Genomic DNA, 19,663 nt, shown 5'->3' with positions numbered 1-19,663 from the left:
CTCAAAGCGCCAATGCCCGCTTTCATATACTGAATTTGGCAGTACTACCAAAAGCATAAATAAAAACGTAATAGATGACAAGAGAATAGAGGACGTCATTATAATTAGTTGATCTTGAAACGTTTATCTCACTGCGTGTGCCGTCTTGGCTTCTTCTGCGTTACATCGTAATATCGTTTGATAGCATGCGCTTTGATGCCGCGTTTGCGCTAGTGGTAATGGTGCTAGAAAGTATTTTAAGCCAAAAACTTATAGCTTTAGGCGATAAAGGGCATATCACCCTTTCTATGACTGATAACTTCGAGTGTAGAGTCAAGGTTCTGACCGAGATAACCGATCATAGCCTTGGTAACTTCGGGGATGTCGGAATAATCAGTATAGACCACATCTCGGAATCTGGAGTAGACCTCCTCCAATTTACGGAGCTCCCTAGCTAGTATTTCAAGCTCGAGCCATTTTCCATCCTCGCCATTGAGCTGATACACGCCAAAGCTGACTCCCACATTATTTCCTAAATTGCTCTGAGTCATACCCATGCTGCCAGCATCGAAATACGAGTTAGAAGCAGTTTTATAGAATGACGTGATTTTACTAATCACGGTGACAAGCAACATGGTAGCGGTGTGTGTGCCGGATCGACTCATGCACCTGTTGCAAGACAGCATGGCCGCGCATCCTTCAACAGCTCTTCGATTAAGAGACAAGATAAAGTCAAAGGGTGGCACTGCTGGAGCAGAAGCGTTATGCAATGCTTGAAGTGATTGTAGGCAGGCTGTAAAGCAGGTACAGGAACCTCCGCTCATGGTGGACGATGGTGATCTATGACGTGGACCAACTGGTCTCATCGTGGGTGTTGTTGTTGGACTGGGGAAATAATTAGAAGACATGCTCGTCGGAGTCTGCACCTGGTTGTATGAGATCATATCTTGTGTGACTGGATCGGTCCACGCTATCGGCGTTGACATAGATAAATCGAACGACTGAGATCGCATCTGAGTACTGGCCATAGGGCCAGTCGTGACGGGAATATCGCTGAAAGTGGCACACGAAAGGTCTGTAGGTGGAGTCCAAGGCATTGCGGAAGAATACATTTCAGGCGGAGCTGACATTGGGTCATGTTCACCCATGGTTCTGTCTTCAACTCCGAGTAAAGAAAGACCTGTTGATATTGAAGGATTTCGACTTATGTTACCATCAACACTGGTAGGCGGTGTAGTCCATCCCGGCTCGAAACTGAAAATGTGTTCAGATGGAGTTTGATGTGTTGTAGAATATGACATGTTCTTGTCTTCTATTAAGCCATGATGCATTTGCTGCATGTCCTGAGGAGCATTCGCATGGGCGCCTCCGCTATGATCAGACTTGGGCTTGCCTGCCCGGCTCGAAGGCGAGTACCGACACTCGATACCACAGGCTAGGCAACGGGAACATATGGGTCGAGCCTTCGAGCACTTAACCTTCGCCAAAAAACATCCATCGCATGAGGCTCGGAGCCGAGGTTGGCGAGCTTTGGTGGAGGCCATCGCGGTGCCGATATGTATCGATGTGGGAATAAGCGGGTAGTTTCCTGGCCAGGAATTTGGTTTTGAGGTGGAACGAGAGTGTGACAGATTTTGGAAACGACACGAGGATAGGTGCAATAAGGGTAGTATTATAAAATGGAAATATGTATGATAGCTCTCATATGTGGTAGCACAGAGCTTACAATGGTACGAGTCGGAGACCGAGCTAGAAGTGAAGTAGGGAACTGAACCGGTTCGATACTGATGGGTAGATACGACGTATAGTAAGCCCCGTACCAGACGAATGGAAAGGTAAAAGCAACGGAAATATCAGCCTGAGTGGTCTAGAAGGGCGTCTATGAAAGATATATATGATATATGCAGAGGCATAAGACAGACGAGAGGGAGTCTGCTTAGAGCGTACAGGGTCCCGATTAAAAAGGCTCAGGGGAGTGACTAAAACCTGATTTGGTGTTAGGGAAAGGTAGTAAGAGATAGACCCACATGGGATACGTAGGCTGTCAGAACCGGTTGGTGTCAGAGGCCCAATAGAGAAAGGCGGCGCTTGTGGGCATGGGGATAGCTGTGGTTTAAGGAGGAGCCTGACTTACAGGGTCGTCTAGATGCAGCGAGATGTTGCCAGTATAGATGGGGGTGAAAATACGGACTAACAAGTGACCGGTATGAGCAGAGTCATAGAGCTCTTACATGTACGAACAGGAAGGTAAGGTAAGGTAAGGTAGGGTGGCTGTCAACTAGTAGAGCAAAAGCAGAAAGGTGCTACCCTATTCCTAGTAATGCTGAGGCAATCTATAAAGCATAATAGAATTCATAGTACTTTTGTAATATCATCGTATGGAGATGAGAGTACCTCCCAGAGATCGTCGGATCGTACAGCCGACTTTATTGCTAAAGATCCATCAGGCAGATTCTACTCTAAAGAAAATTAACAACGTCAATAGCTTGGGGGGAGCATGGTCGTTCATTGGTCCCGATGTAATGGCTGAACTCGGCTCGCAGTCGACACGCATTGTGTAACGGCGTCAACCCCACGATTGTACCTTGGTATATTTATAATAAGGACGCCATGGATATTTAGCTAGTAGGTGAGTCTAGCGAGAAATACGCTAAGTACCTAAGGTATGTATCTTAACACGCATCTTGACGTAGGGTACTGTGCCAGCATCACGGCAGGGTGGCCGTGGGGAGGAATGTTCACAGCGGCGGCAGTAACAGTACTGTAATAAGAAAGCCACAGCGCTGTACACATATTAGTTACCTGCAGACGGTCGATACAACACCCCAACACCCGAAGATGGGTACCATGGACAGGGCATCGACGATAAATGCTTGGCTGGCTGGATGGCCAAGTGAGGCTATAGGTAGAGCTGTCCGACCCGGAACGGGATAGAGTGGAAGTAGAGGAGAGAAGGGGGGGAGAGACTTATGCAGGTGTATTTCGGTGTACCATGTGTTTGTATGGCCCAATGTAAAAATGTCAACATTTAGCAGACGGGTCCCTGAGCTATCTTGCAGTAATGGGGGGAGATGAGGCTCGGGCCCGAAGGAAACAGTCTCACAGCAGAAGAAAAAGAAGTAGGAATCCGATACTAGCAATTCAAACTCGGAGGACGCAGAAGTTCCGATCTAAAAGTAAGAAAGTAATTGTTTAATAGCTCCGAATTAGGGTTGACTACTTGGTTATAGCATCACAGACGCGACTGATTGACTTGATGATGTTTGCGTTTAGGTAGTTCCTTTTTTTGGTTCATCGGAATTTTTGAGAGGAACTTTACATGTGATTACATAAAATATCATTATGAGAAGAGGGGTAAGAGGGGCTTAAGTTCCAATTCATCTGAATAATGGAATAATACCTAGGTAGGTAGGTACCTAGGTAGGTTACATATTTCTTATTCGGAAGGCGTAGTCGGAATTCAGATGTAATGGACTTTATGGTTACGGATTATACCTTAGGTACCTAACATTAGGTAGTACAGGTAGGTAGTACCTACCTATGGACCTACCTAGGGTACTTAGGCACATAACTTAAATTGAAATAATGGATGGTCCGTGCTTAAGACCGTTAACCTCAAAGCTGCCAAGATGGAAAATCATTGGAAAGCGATTCTCGATCCAACCTCTTTTCTTTGTCAACTCCATAACCTCTTGGCAAAGCCTCACTGCAACCCACCCCACGTATTCTTCTCATAGTGTATTCTCATAATAGCATCCGCACATCGCTAACTATATCTGGCTGTGTGTATCCTTCATCGCATCTTCATCGTGTCTACTTCATACTTCTTTCCTAACGATCCTCCTCTTCCGGTACGATTCCCCTTATTAACTTCGATGGATCGTGTATGCGTTTCAAGTTGCTTGGCAACTCATTATTCAGCCTCAGCCCTACCAATCCTTCACTGCCACTCAGTAACACACTTAGAAGTTATCGATCCTCAGTCCTAATGACGAAAGCTCTACAGGACTCACTTGCCTCTCTAGCTATAGCCTAACCTACTTAGTAGCATCAGCAGCCACCGGAGAATCGGTGTCATTCATTCTCCGGATTTACTATCGCAACTCACTAGGAAATATTGAGTTGTGTGCCATACTAAGCGACTGTGGCGTTTTCAAGCTTATGATTGGCTTCGTTATCTATCCCACGAGTCGTTCTACAACGATTCACAAAACCTCTACATGACTTTACAAGTTCCACCCCGCTGATAAGAGTTTCATCCTAGAGTAGTCCCATGTGGTATGGGGGGTGCTCGTCGTTCCATTGAGCTTTCTCGGACCTCCGTTACGCATCAGACGACCCGATCAAGCTCATAATTATCTCTAGCGAATTGCCTACGAAGAAGCGGCCGAGGTAGGGTGCTTCCATCATCTTCTCGAGCTATGGTTAATCGGGTAGGTCTACCTCGAGTAACAAATCTGGGTAGCATTCGTCCGTGCTTTGAAACCCGTGGGTTGCCTATCCGATTCTTTAACACTTATCTTATTGGGCTCCATGCCCAGGCCAGCTAGAGCAGGTTTAAGAGTATGCTGTTACTCGGCGGTCATGGAAAAGCCTTTTTTCTTCTTTTCATCGGAGTCGTAACTGAGTGAATTTACATTTGGTTAATTGGCTTGATCCAGCGATCTGAATTGGTTTAGATTGCGCCTCCAGGGTCTACGCTAGACGCGATGCGCGGAGAGAGCCACTAATATATTATTGGGGCTTTACTGAGACAGTTCAGTGGCTAATTTGGGTTGATCCTGTAGAGTTTTCCGAGATTCGGTCAGGTATATCCTAGGAAGCGGTTATAGTTGGGCTACTTGTGGCTTGTCATTCAGCTACCTCCTGTCCAGTAATTTCCCACCTGTCTGTTGTAGCTTGAGTAACGACGGTTCCCGAAGCCACTTCATCCCTAGCTGCATTCCAACGAAATGCTTGGCCAGGAACGTGGCTTTTCAGCTACTCACTCGTTACGGCGATTCGCTTTAACAATTTCGTCGATAAAGTGTTCCCGTCGTCTTAATCGATACTTCCCCGGATGATCGCCTGGAAGTTTGCAATAAGCAATTCAAATATCGAATTTTGTGACGTTGCATCAAATTCCTCACTTAGCTATTTTAGAAATAGCTAAAGCTGAGTAACTCCTAAACATGTTATACTTTTCACTTTAGAGAGCCGTGTTCGGACAAAAAGCTACTATCAGAGTAACCTGTTTGGCTATGGAGGAAACACAGTCTTTGGATCTTATTCGAACTGATCCGGTTGATTCAACAGTGGCATCTAATTCGTATGAGAGCATGGCACGTGGCAAATGGCAAATTCAATGTCGCCCACACCATCTAGAGGGGGAAAAATCTACATGCTAATTCTGGCTTAGAGGTTGTTCATTTGTAGTACAACTAGATCGAGACGACACAGCAACTCAAAGCGGAGTAGCGACACACCCCCGTCTCGACGAGGCGCGGGACATCCCTGTTTAACTGTACATGAAGCTTCCAACCGAATTCGATTGCAACATCATACTTCTGTGTTGCCTTTATGGTTTGAATAACAGACGCCCTAACCAAGGGATCTCAAAGACGTGCCTATGTGCCAATTACGTCTTTGATTTTGCGCGTGTTTCGACCATACTCTATAGCTATCAAGTTCCCAGCGCTTGGTTTGCCTTTGGCCTTAATGACCATCATTTTCCTAATCGCGGCTAAGTAAAATCCCCAAGCAAGAGACTTTACCTAATGTAGGGCTTATTGACTATCTCAACTCTTCCCGATCCAGGCACATTAACAATAACAATTTGAACCTACAGGTGATCATTTAAGATATTAGTAAAAACTAGATGAGTTTACCGGGATCAACAAGCTTCCTAAACATTTGCACAGTCAAACTGATTACTTAGGTAGGTACCTATCTAACTAGGTTCGCCATCGCTCATCGCAATATGGGACTCGAACCCTCCACGAACTATTTAATATGAGATGGATGTTATACCAGCGCCAATGATATGGCTCTCGATAAATATTCAGCATGTCTTCGATGAGTTCGGATAAGTCATGCTGTTGTGTATGCTTGGACAGCATAGCTGCTGCAGTGGACTATTTGAAGTCGTGATCTACTATTTAGTCGCATTGCATAGACTATAGCTAAACATCAAAGTCACTAATATTTACCCAACGGTTGGATACCACGCCTTAGCAGTCTGAGGTTCTAGTGTTGAATCGGTTCTCGCGACATCGCTTTGGTGGTTGGCAAGGCCCGGATCAGGGACCTATCCTTGAATATGGCCTTTTAAATCTCGAAGCTAATCTATAAATCAAGCTTTTGATTCCTATTTCAGGTGCCCCTGATGAGCTATGAGGAGAGCCGTATGAAAGCGCACATTTTTGAAAGGCAGTGATCCAGTCACTCGCACGGTTCTGGTCCCTCGACAGAGGTCGAAATCATCACAAGCTCTCATAGGAGAGGAAGAGCTGATAGTTCAACCAAGTTTCGACCACCTATCATCGATAGGGCACTTCCTTGCTGACGCCGAGTTTCTTCAGCGACATGACGGGTTTCGATCTCAGCTCGGCTATGTGACCGGGTATAGCACTGTACATGCGGATAGTACGAATGGGAGAAGATGCCGGAAGCTCGACGCTCCGATGATTTTCGAGTCAAAATGACAACAGTGTTGAACCTTGTCGTGCCCTGACTAACTAAACTAAGCTATCCCATGCCTTTGGGAAGTACTCAAGCTTATTTCCAGGCTAATGCACTTATCACAGGATGATGAACGTCCATCCACAACGTACCCTCGGGGCAAGCTAGGCCGTATGTGGAATATGAGGAAGTTAGCTTCAGAAGGTCCTTTTCTTTCTGTAGGGCTCGTAGGTACCATTCGGTCGCTCAACATCTCAACCTCGGACGAATCTGCGAGACGAGCCAGTATATTTGCTCGCCTTGAAAGTACGAGATTTCGTGGTACCCCGTGTCGGCCCAGGTAAGACGTGTAATTAATTTCTGGTAGCATCACAGACAAGCACGACTTGCTCAATACCGCACGAGAACCAATCGTGTCCACTAGGCCGATTATGCCGTTGCATGTCAGCCTGTGAGATCGGGACCCGATATGCTTTTGACCCGGAACTTCTTGTTTGCTTTATTTTTCCCACCCTTCTCTCCAAATATCATTAGTCTGCCACATCCCTTTGAGCTTTGCGAACCATTAAATGACTAAGCAGATCTGCACCGGGAAGAGGAGCATGTAGTGAACATGGCCAGCAGGGGAACGTACCGCATATCACCCGACGCATGGATTGGTTCGAATAATCAGGGCGGGCGCATAGCAGGCTCAACAATAGCATATATGCTTTTTGCCTATTTCCTATCCTGGGCACTTTTAGGGATATCTATCAGTCACTATGACAGTATGATTATCTGGCCAGGCTGGGGTGATACTAAATAGGCAACTGAAGAATGCAACTAACGAGCTTGTCTTCCCCGTTTCGACGTCCTTGACGTCAGTTTTCAGACAAAGGAAAGACACGGCAGAAGGGTTCCGGTTTCACAAGCTTCGCTGAAATAAACAAAGTATCCAATAGTAATCGAAGTTCCCCGATAGAGACATCAAATGCCGAGGTCCTGGAAAGGGAAAAGACGAGATGTCTAATCTAAGCTGACTCTAAAACATGCCTATGATGAACACACACCCCCATACGCCGCCAAGGGATATATTCCCCCTCCAGACTATTTGCCTCGTCTCCCCTCTCCCCTCTCGCCGTCGCTCGGCGGTATTCGTGTCACTAGCTCGCGAGCCTATTTACTGTCGTGACACGTGAATCTCCTTTATCGCCTTCATGGCCTAGAAAAAACCTACGAGTGGCTGATACTCGACGTCCCACGCGTGGGGCGGGACTATGTAGATAGATTAGGTAGGTAGGTAGGTATGATTTACGGAAAAAAAGAATTAATACAAGAATACAACCCTTTGTGTTCAATTTTTGCCCTGAAAGCAAGCAGGCAAGCAGGCAGGCGAAGTACCTCTCTGCCATGCATGCGCTAGCGGCATCGAAACGTGGTGTTTCTCCTCCGCGCATGGCGCCCGCTGCTGTACCACCACAGCGTTCTGGTCTTCTCTTGCGTGTGTGTCCTGAGATACGTCGGGTCGCCTCGTCTCTGGCGGAGGGGAGTGGGTTGGTTGTTTACTTGCCTGGTAGTAGTAGGAGGAGGAGGAGGCGGCAGCGATGCGGAGGATGATAGAGACGGCCTGCCGTGCTACTGGAAGTTGAAGGCTTTTTATTTTATTTTATTGTTATCTCCACGACGAAAGCAAGCAAGCAAGAAATCATGCTGAGCGGTTGGTGAAGAACGCGAAGCGCGAAACGCGGCATAATCTTTTATATTTTCTGGCGTCATAGGGGGGGCCCCTATTCGGCCCATTGTCCTGAGCTGCAGATGCTTGACGTATGTATATGGGCGAGTCGATTGGATTGTCACCTTGCCGCCTTCCACTCATCGTTGAGGATTGCAGATAAAAGGATTTGGTCTAGATCTGTAGAGCACGCTGGTTTTGTAGAAGTGGCGTATATAAGCGAACGACAGAGCAGTTGCAGGTCATTAAATGGCTTGCAGTCCTGACTTTCCCTCCTACTCCCCCTTTTCTCTCTCTTCCATTTCCCTCCTCGCGAGAGATCGTGTAGGTAGGTAGGTAGGTAGGTAGGTAGGTAATCAGGTTGCACACCCATACTGGCTATCTATCTGCCCTGCGTTACGGGTACCCGAAGGGGGATCCAAGTCCAACATGGATTAGGGTCGACGCCGTGCATCCCACGACATGTCCCTCGTTGGGCTCGTCAATATGCGGCCGTCCGATATGCCGTGCGCTTTGTGTTATAGATATGTCTGCGGCAACGATAGGCTCTGCGATCATGGGACGCAGCGCCACGCCGTCGCAGTTGAGAAGGTTCTCTGATCGAGGAAATCGAAAACCGGGAATAATCGATTTAATCGGACGCGAAAGCGAGGCGAGGCGCCGATGGGAGGAAAGGAGCCCAGCGGTGGTGAATAGCCAGCCATGCGAGGCTTCTAGAAGATGACGCCCCCCCCCCGACGCCGGGAATGTCGAAGGCTCGGCGTGCAGCGATTTGCCGGGCGCTTTGACATGAATCCGGCTGTAGGGGAGAGAATATTCGGTTACTAAGACGGGTCGGAAAGACATCCGTGGATGATATTTGACTGGTTGCGCATTTATGTGTGTACCCTCTTCTACTGGAGGCGATCGTGAAGGGTTCGGTGTCATTGGGATCGTGTAATGTTTCTCATGAGCCTCAATATACTAATTGAAGCACAACTCTTACAACGTCTCACAGTCTTACAAGTATTGACCCAATTATGTTGCAAACTATAGTATAGACGGAAGCTTTTTTTTATTTTTATATTCATAGATAGGGCGTGGGTAAGGTGAGAATCTCTCGCAAGGTTGAAGGGGATGGACCAGGGAGGGTTGACGCTTTGGTTACCACATAACGTCGTCGCTAATGTGGTGATGCTGACGAGCTGACAAGATGGAGAGAATGAGTTGAAAAGTGAAACAAAGCACAGTGAGGTGAGACTTGTCTTATGCCAAATCGAACGATGTTGATCCTAAGTGTCGAACGATACCAATGCAGTGAGACTGTTACAATTGAGGCACAATTCACGAATTCATCAGTATGAAACAAGTTGGAATCAAAGAGTGTAAAGAATCTATATATAAAGCTTCTTTAAATGCCAGAACTGTTGTACCAAAATCCTCGTCCAAAGAGGGGCTAAATGAATACATCGTGGTAGGCTAGCAGTAATATGTATCAACGATCCGCGCCTGCGACAAACTTCTATGAATAGGCCCCGATCTTCATTCCTTACACCTGCATGCTCGCGGCGCCGACTCCCTATGGTAATTCTTATTCGAATAAGCCGACGACATTATAAGCCCGAATCGTCGCAAACCCGTACCAAACATGAAGGAAAAAAGAAAGAAAGTGAGCGTAGCCCTCCGGGATAACATATATACACTGTCGAGATTGTGGTCTTACACGCATAGGAGGCAATAGTGAAATAGATATTTTAAGCGTGTTCGCTCTAGCGGTGGATGCCTTCCTTCATGAAACCGCCGAGCTGCTTCGCGAGGTCGCCGTGCATCATCGAGAAGTGGTTCCCGGGCATGTGATAGAACTTAGATTTCTCAATGTCGAGGTACTCATCCCACCGGTTAGGACCGAAGTCTGTTCGGTTGTCAAGTAGGAAGAGAGCATGGCCGGTGGGATACGGATCCGGGCGCGGGTCGGTAGGGAGATGGCAGACGCCGTCTTCGCACCATATAGTCGTTACCTTGGGGCACTTGTCCTTAGGAATAGGCTCTGCGGTGTAGTTGGACAAAGCGGTAACTGAGGCGGCGAAATGTGGCAAAAGCCACTCAGGAATCTTCTTAGCTTCCGGGTCGTCGCCTTCACCAAGGAGGCCGATCGAAGCGAACCAAGCGTGGAGACCAGCAGGCAGAGGCTCGATGGTGATAGGGCAGGGCGCGTCGATGAGAATTAGGTGAGATACTTCGTCGCCGGCCTTGGTCAACTGGTTCACGATCTCGTAGGCAATCACACCTCCAGCAGACCAACCGGAGACAGCGTAAGGTCCCTGTGGCTGACGACGCTTCATTTCCTCAATGAACTTGGTCGCCATCCCGTAAACTCCGCACTTGTACTCCTCAGGAGTCCTCATGAAGGGCGAAAACATACCCCAAACAGCGACATCTTCACCAAGCTCCGAGATTTCAGTGTAAGATGTGGCGCTACCACTGCCGTCGGGAATCATGAACAACTGCCTAGCAGCCGTTCGGTGGTTACCTTGAAGTAAGACGGACGTGGCCTTTCGGTGAGGGTAAGCATCATTGGCCAATACAGACTTTGTTACCGCAGTATCAGCTTTGGTTACAGCCTTGGGCTCGGCCTTGACCTTCGGAGCTTTCGGTGCAGCGGGTTTCGGGGCAGGTGCTGCACGCTTGGGCTTGTCCTCAATTCCAAGTGTTCGCTCAATATCCTTGAGAGAAGGGTTGTGGCCCAGGAGGTCACCGGGAATGTTGAGGCCGGTCTTCTCACGAAGTATACCTAAGATGGACAAGCTCATGAGGGAGTCCATACCAAGCGCGGCTAAGTCAGGAGCAGCGACGATCTCTTCGACTTCGACGCCCATCTCGGCACAGATAGTCTCCCGCACGATCTGCTGAAGCTCACTGTTGTTTCCAGAACCACCAGATGTAGCATCACCCTTTACTGAGCCCTTGTCACTCTCGCCGGGAGTAGTGACTTCAGAGTCCGACTCGATGTCATCGTCGCTGTCGGAGGTACCGCTTGAGCCGCTCGACTCGGAGACAACAATTGCTGTGGAAGATTCGAATTGGGCGAGGAACTTCTTAAAAGCACCAATAGTGCTATGGTCATTGAAGGCATGGGAGTCAATGTTCAATTCAAGATCCTCACGGAGGCGGCCACTGATAGTGAGACCCATCAATGAGTCAACACCTAGATCAGAGAAAGCGATGTTGTCCGCCAGCTCATCATGACTGACACCAGTCTCCTTAGAGATAATGTCGATGACTTGGGAAGTGACGGAGGTCTGGGCGAGCTTTTTGTTCACGGCTGGTAAGTTAGAAGTAGTAACTTGCTTCTTCTCTTTGACAGGAGCCTTAGCGGCCGCGGGCTTAGCAGCGGGTGTTGCACGGGCAGAAGCAGCAGCGGCGCCGCCTTGGGGAGGCAGGACAATGTTGAGAACCTTGCGGGGAATAGCCTGGAAGCGGATGTCACCGCCGACACCGATGAGCTTATCGCCATCGAATATGTAAGCATCACCAGCCATCATCTTCGTGCCCTTAACATTTTGCATGCGGATATAGCTCTGGTATGTCTTCGAGCCATCTAGACGCTCAGCAAAGCGTATGCTACCCCAACCGTGAGAAATGTAGACCTGCTCCCGGGAGTCAACGGCGTCAGTGCCGTTGACAATGAAGCCAGAGATGTGGCAAACAGAGTCAATCCAGTACGGCGGAGTATGGAAAGTTCCGTATTCAGGCCCTGCTTGGAAAACGATTTTCGCGGTCGCCTCGCAAGTTTCGCTGTCTAAGATGACAGATTCCATGCCTCGGTATTGCTGGTCGTAGTCGACCAGGGCTGAGAACAATTTGTAAGCAATACCTCGACCGATCTTTGAAGCATCACCGCGCTGCTCGGCAGCCTTGAGTGCGTCGATACGTGCCTTGATCAAATAGCTAACACGCTCGAACTCATCCAGCCATTGTTGGTTGTCACCGAAGAAAACTTTGCAGACAGCATGCTCGGCCTTTTGAGCGCCCTCGCCAGTTGTAAATGAGACATCAGCCACATTCTCGGCCGCGTTAATCTTAACATGCATGCGCAAGATTTGGCTTTCTAACTTGCCATTGAAGATGAGAGTCTTGGGCACTTCCATGTTGGCAACATTCATACCAATATCCTTAGTTTCAGGTCGTAGAAGCTTGTAGCCGTACTCGCAAATAGTCATAGCCATATCTCCATAGAGAGTGGATGGTGTAAGGGTGGTACCATTAACACGATGACCCTCACATATCTTTCGCATGTTTTTCTCTACCAAGTCTGATTCGGTCTCGAGGATAGCAATGTCTCCGTTAACTTCCTCCTTGGTGATCTTCTGCACGGTAGTTGTCGATAACTTCGGCTTGCTGGGCTCAATGGCCTTAGGAGCAGCCAAGGCACCTCGGTTCTTAGTAAGAGACCAATCGCCGGTGTACTGTAGCCAGTAATTCTTTAGGTCAAAGGAATAAGCCGGGAGGTCGAGTAGGCGAACCGAATTGTCGAAATCTCTGTGATATTCGTTCCAGTCAATGTTCAAACCTGCTGAATGAAGTGTAGTTAAGGTTGAGCTAAGAGTCTTGTATGTCCCATCATTGCGGCGCAGTGATGGCACAGCAATTGTGCTTGCACCAAATGCAGCCTTAACCATATTAGCACAGACAGGGTGCGGGCCGACCTCAATCCAAACCGTCTTCTCATCGATAACACCCGATTGTTGAGCAGAGACAAGGCCGCCGAGGAAGTTAACAGCCTCTCGAGCATGATCACGAAGGTAAGCTGGGTTAATAGGCTCACCATCGAGAAGCTTTCCGTGGAGAGGAGAGATGACTGGAATTCTGGGTTGTTCGAAATGAACCGAGCGGGCCAACTTCTCAAAGTCATCTAGAATCGGCTCCACCTGAGCCGAATGGAACGCAAAGGGTACCTTGAGCTGAGTACATTTGAACCCGGCGCCACCAAGCTGCTCAGCGATCTCAGCCACCTCAGAAGATGTTCCGCTGAGAACAGTTTCCCTAGGACCGTTGATACAAGCGATATTAGTCGATGATGCACGGTCACCAAGTGCCTCCGTAACAGTTTCGACGGAGCCTTGGACAGCCAACATTGCGTGAGTACCTGCTGTGCATTTTTCAACAAGCAGTTGAGCGCGAGCACCAACAAGATAGATGGTATCGCTGGCGGACAAAACGCCCGCAACATGGAGGGCAGCGTACTCGCCCAAGCTGTGGCCGAGGACGGCACTAGGGTGAATGTCCCAGGAAGCCCACAGCTTAGCTAGAGCCATCTCGAAAGAAGCTAGGCCGAGTTGGATGACAACGGGGGAGAGCTTTTGAACCTCAGATTCGCTACCATCTATAAGAGGTAGGAATGATGGGAAGCCGTGGATGCGAGCGAGTTGGTCGTATTCGTTGATAGCCCGGCGGAAGACGGAGTAATGGGCATAGAGATCCCTTCCGAGGCCAGCGTAGTGAGAACCTTGGCCAGTAAACAAAAATGCTACCTTAGGTTGCTCTGGGGAAACAGGTACGAAGTTGTACTTGAGGCGCTCCTTGATCGCTTCTTGGGCCTCGACCAAACTGGTAGCAGTTACGTTCATGCGCCAGTAGTGCTGAATCTTGCGAGCAGTCGTAGTATAAGCCACGTGTGAGACAGAGGTAGAGGGGTTCTCTTCCATCCATTGAACCAGGTTTTCAGCGTTTCGGATCATAGCGGACTTCGACTTGGCAGTGACGGTGATTACATGGTGACTTCGAGGGTCTACGGTAGCCGTCTTGTAGCGAGGTCCGTCCTCGAGCAATAGACCGGTATTACCACCCGCTGCGCTAAAGTTGTTAACAAAAACGCGCCTGGGTTTTCCATCCTTCCTTACGAACGGTGTCTTGTGGAAAGCGATGTTTACACCGCGTTCGCCAAGATCCGATGGGAAAGTCTTGTTTATCTCCCCCTTGATCCCGATGTGAGGCGGGATCGCATTCTTTTTCAGCATCATCAAGACCTTGATCAGAGCGGTGACGCCGGAGGCGGCTTCACCGTGGCCGATATTTGCCTTCACAGCACCCAGGTATAGAGGCCTGTCCACAGTTCTGTGCCGGTTAGCGGGAGCAAAAACATCTGTGACAGATACCATTTCTGTGCCATCGCCAGCCTGAGTACCGGTACCATGCATTTCGACGTAGTCAACATCAAGCGGATCCACGCCAGCTTCATCTAAAATAGACGAGGATAGGATAGACTGTGTCGGGCCATGGGGGTGCGTTATCGAAATGGCGTCCGCTGAGTGATTTGTCTGGGCTCCTAAGATGACAGCAAGGATATTATCCTTATCCGACAACGCATCGTCAAGTCGCTTGACGATTACCGACGCACAACCGTCGGCTCGACAATAGCCATCGGCATCATTGTCGAATGTGTTGCAGTTGTGTTCCTTGCTTAAGAACTGTCCTCGGGAGAGACCAGAGAAAATATCAGAGTTCGTCATACAGGAGAGACCGCCAACGATGGCAGTATCGCATTCATGGGCTCTTAGGGAAGTGCAAGCAACTTGGAGTGCGGCGGCACTAGATGAACATGCGGTGTCGATGTTCAAACTAGGGCCACTGAAACCAAAATGGTAGTTAATCCTACCAGGCCCAAAAGCACGGACACCGCCCGTGATATAATAGGTATCGACTTCCTGGGCGGCATTGATCTCACGCCAGTCATCTGACGTTTGGCCGTAGAAGGTACCAATACGGTCTAGTCTCGTGGAAGGTGTCCGGTTTGGCACGTAGCCAGACATCTCAAGGGCCTCATATGCAGTTGTCAGGGCCATGCGCTGCATCGGGTCCGTCTGCAGGGCCTCCCGAGGCGACATATTGAAGAACCGCGGGTCAAATAAACCTGGGTTTTCAATCCAGTTTCCGTAAGGGGTGTGACTGGTATTTATTGCTTTTCCGGTAGGGTCATAGTGAGTTTCGACTGGGAACCGATCAGCTGGGATGACACGATGAGCATCTATCCCTTTCTCAAGGAGTTCCCATAAGGCTTCATGACTGGCCGAATCTGGGAAGCGACCGGCCATACCGACGATCGCTAATTTACAATTGCCCGTAGATCCGTGGTTGCCAATTGAGGTCACCACAGTCTCGCGAGAAACTTGAGGAGGCGGTCGAAGCACGACCTCTGACTTTGTCTGCGACCTTAGGACATTGGCTAGCGTGCTTGCAGCCTGAGTTGGACCATATGGAATCACCAGAATTCGAGATCCCTTAAACCCCCGGGCCTCATTGGCGTTTCCGCTTAAAGCCTTGTGAAATAGCAAGGGTTCGTTCAATATCTCGTAAACCACGGCTATGAGAAGAGCTTTAGTATCTGATTCAGGGAATGGCTCCCCAGTCGCGGTAGACATAACAACGCTTCGGGGTTTTGATCCGGCGAATGCTGCAGTGACAGCTTCATCATCGAGTCGAAGCATCTCTTTGATATCTACTAGCCCATGCAAATGCTTCGCATGGTACGGGCCATAAACTGGTATAGCTGTTGGCCTCGACTCGAACAAATCTTTGCTAAATAAAGACCTCAAAGTCGCTGGCGGACCAGATACCGCGATGTTATTCGCGGATACGGCGCTGACATATGCTTGCGCAGCTTGAGATATTCCCTTGAAGACGATTAGATTTAACGGAGGGTAGCAAATATCGAGAAAACCTTACCTCCGATCTATGAAACTCTGCGAGGATGGACTTTGCCTCCGCTTCTTTGGCGCCAGGCAACACATAAGTCCAGCTTTCCGACTCTTCCGTGGAAGGGCTAAGCCTTTCTGCTAACGACGCTACGTAGGATCCTGTTCTGAATGCCAACAGGACGACTTGAACAGCAATTGGGAGGAGCGTCGAAAGCGAATAGCTCGACGCAATAGCGGTTGCGGCAAACAGCCCCGTGCAGAGTCCGGAGAGTTTGGTGTTTCTGTGGTCGGTTACATCTTCGTGCTCCTTTTCGGAACGACTGTTTAATAGCATCAGCAAAAAAAAAACTCGTAGCTAACAAGAACTCGCTAGTTGCCATACTCGATGTAGTGCGCCAGTTGGGCTATGCATAATAAAGCAGAGTCTATGCCGGGGAACTTCAACCTCTGCTGGTGGTATCTTTCGTTGAGCTGCTGTAGTGTTCTAAACACCGGGATCCGTCGGCGGCCCTCCCGGGGCAGACGGTCCACCTCGTCCCTTAGAGCATCGCCGGCTAATCGGAGGAATTCTTTCGATAGGACGCTCGGGTTTCCTCGTCTATAAAATTCGGCTAGGAAGCCATGTGTGTCGAGGGACTGGTCCCCGAAGAGTAGAAAAGCCATCTGGTCCGCCATCGTGTTTGTGATGGGTGAGGCTAGTGTTGGTTGTTGGTTAAGATATTCCAAGCCGAGGGCGGCGGTCGAGGTGTCTTTTACTTATATATATCAGATAAACACAGCACCGCTTGGATAAAGCTAGCCTGAACTAAATATAACACCAGGGCAGTGCCTAGTCCCATGTGTGATATCTACCACAACACCCAGGTGTTACGACTAGAGACTAAGAAGAAAGGGGGGGAAGGGGTGCAGAAGAAAACTGTGGACTCACACCCTGGTCTTCTTACAATATCTCCAATCAGTCCGGCGTCATTCGATTTCTCGGTGACCGAAAGTTCATGGGAGATAAGCATTATATTTCCACTTCGGGAGGGAGTAATTGGGTGAGGGCTGCTACCCAGCTTAAGTGGACATTCCATGTCTTGTCCGAAGGTACGGGTCGCGGTAGGAAGCAAAGCGCGTCAATCTCGACCTTTATTTTGGGCTGAATGATTCCAGAACTGCCAATATATTTCCACCTCCTAGCAGCTGCATGCCTGGTAGCTAGGTAACCTCACTGCGGACCCGTATTGATTGGGGAGGTATAGTTTCTTCTGCTCTGGCTAACTTGCAGCTCCCTGGTGTGAGCTACTAAGAAACCCTAGAGAATCTGACACAATAGGTATAGCTTCTTCGAAACTATGGGCGGCAAGGCTTGTGTATTCTTTTCTCGCGGGTTTCCAATGAAATACTGTTAATCTTACTTGGGAGCCAGACGGTGGGTCGCTCGTTGCTGGCCGTTGGGGATGTCCGCCGAAAAGTGCAGCACTAGTAAGCTTTTGATGCACGTCAGGACGGAAGAGAATGAGAAAACTGTACTATATCAGCCGTATTCAGTAAGTCCCCGCTACGAAAATAAGAATAAAACAAATTGAAAACGGAATTGCAATAGGGCAAAGTGAGACCAAGCCCAGCCAGAAGATGGAGATCATCGTGTCTCACTGAAGAATGGCTTATAGTACTGGCGCCACTGCCGCTTGGTGTAAGTGTAATTGATATTGATATTGATATATGGTACCTAATCGACGATTCCCACACGGCGGAATGAGAACTAGCAATATTGCTGTCTTAATGCTACTGTGTCTCTATGGTATTCTCATTAAGGTGCTGAGTATTAACACAATCGCGCTAACTAGCATCGCACCAATAGCAACGTAAAAGAGCCGCATCGAGACCTTTCTCGATGAGGTTTAGCTCAAGCTGAACATCTTGAGCATCTAATCGTTTGCCTAGAAGCTAGTGTATATACGGCTGCCACTGATGAACAGGTAACGAGTACGACCGAGATGATGGTATGGTTATCCATGTCTTGCGACGACAGGGAGTAGATAATGTGTGCAATGTCTCTCGCCACTGTCTCGGGATTCCAGCTCTTGATGGAACTCAAGAGCTCATGATGCTCTGGCATGTGCATGGCTACCACCTGTTGATATTCATTGTCCATAGTTTACTTGGACGGGGACTTGCAGCGGTATGCCGGCACCCACGGACTAAGCTTTGCTGCTTTGGGAAATAATACAAGGATATCAGTATGTTAATAGAGAATGCCATATTTTAGAATTCTAGACCTGGCGTTGTCCGTGAATGCTAGAAAGTATTTGACATGTTGGTTGCATCGTTTGTAAAGTTGAAGTGGGAAAAATGAGTAAAAACTAAGTCACGTCTTTTGCATTCAATGATATGCTTACACGCTTACACGCTTACACGCTAACGTAACTAGGGTCACGATTTGTTACATTTTTTTGGTTACTTGAGTATTCATGATAAAATATCATGTTTAAGTGAATAATCAAAGTCTCTTATGAGAACTATTCAGTTCGCCATTTTTGCATTCTTATTAATTATTAATTCAGACTTCTTATTTAACTTGCTGGTCAAGCTTCTATCCAGCATACTATAAAGCGTATTACTACGGCTTCCCTTGTACTCGGCGACAAGGCTATTCTATGTCTACCTATCTTACATGTAATTTACGGCATGATATACACAGTAAGAGTTTTAATGCAAATCACGCGTTTGATTCACTCATATTGTCGCACATATGTGTGACATATTTGTATAAACAATGAGAATTTGTAAAATTGAATTGGATAAAACACGAAAGCTTTACGCTAAATATCTGAGTACTTACCCCTGGCTAAGGGAATGAAAATGACTTTATTCCAGCCCCTGAAGACCCATGTAAGTAGGTACATTACATACATACCTATGGTACCATCACACACCATCACATACATACCTCCTAACGCCACGTGGGATAGGGTATCAAATTACTTTTTACTTCTTTTTCTTTTTCCGCAAGTAGGTCGTCAACTATCTTGCTACACTCCGTAATCCTTACCAAAATCGCCTTTAAAATCGCATATTCGTAACTCGAATCTTCGTAAAGATCGCATTATCGTGCTATTTCATTCCCCATCTCGAAAGATCATACCCTAGAATGTGTTGTGGTGTGCGTAAATCCGGACTTCAGGGTAGTAGTCTCAGCATCTTTTTGTTCCTTGGGGATCTATAGCAAGTAACCTCCTTCGTTATCAAGAATGTCAGCTTAGATATCGTTATAGAGGTCAACTACATTATTCCATTCATCCGGAGGCGAACTTTCTCCCGAACTATTCTCTTACCTATAGGTATACTCATGGAAGGGACATGGCAAACGTGATTGGAGTTTGAAGCATCCGCCTGGCCACCCACACTTGATGTTGACTATCGGACCTCCGGACTGTTATCGTGCAGAATCAAGCCAGATATGCTGGGCCAAATTTATCATGCAAGCCGATTGCCTAACAGAGCTCTATCATCCAGACCTAGGTGATACAGCCCAGCTTCGTACTGTATCATTCTGCTGGTGCATCATGTAACCCAATGCTTTCTCTCTACTTAGAAATTGCAACCCGTCAGCCTGGTTTTTTTTTCAAGGGCTTAAAATGGGCCGACGAGTAGG

The 19,663-nt window shown here is 48.0% G+C and overlaps 2 protein-coding genes across 2 annotated transcripts; both read right to left on the bottom strand.

Moving 5' to 3' along the window:
* Positions 1 to 257: 257 nt before the first annotated feature.
* F4813DRAFT_378270 (uncharacterized protein) lies at positions 258 to 1,523 on the bottom strand (the record flags this gene model as incomplete). Its single annotated transcript, XM_049245323.1, has 1 exon — positions 258 to 1,523. One exon carries the CDS (start codon positions 1,521 to 1,523, stop codon positions 258 to 260), a length of 1,266 nt encoding a protein of 421 aa, XP_049104734.1.
* Positions 1,524 to 10,059: 8,536 nt separating this feature from the next.
* On the bottom strand, positions 10,060 to 16,784 carry F4813DRAFT_9877 (polyketide synthase). Its single transcript, XM_049249111.1, has 3 exons — positions 16,406 to 16,784; positions 16,052 to 16,343; positions 10,060 to 15,999 (listed from the first exon to the last, which is right to left on the bottom strand). The coding sequence occupies exons 1-3, from the start codon at positions 16,696 to 16,698 to the stop codon at positions 10,099 to 10,101; spliced, it is 6,486 nt and encodes a 2,161-aa protein (XP_049104733.1). The 5' UTR covers positions 16,699 to 16,784; the 3' UTR covers positions 10,060 to 10,098.
* Positions 16,785 to 19,663: the final 2,879 nt, after the last annotated feature.

Source organism: Daldinia decipiens (assembly GCF_022478715.1).
Source record: "Daldinia decipiens strain CBS 113046 unplaced genomic scaffold F4813scaffold_1, whole genome shotgun sequence".
NCBI classification, from domain to species: Eukaryota; Fungi; Ascomycota; class Sordariomycetes; order Xylariales; family Hypoxylaceae; genus Daldinia; species Daldinia decipiens.
The sequence above is the reverse complement of the archived record's forward strand: the minus strand, read 5'-3'. Positions and strand labels throughout refer to the sequence as shown.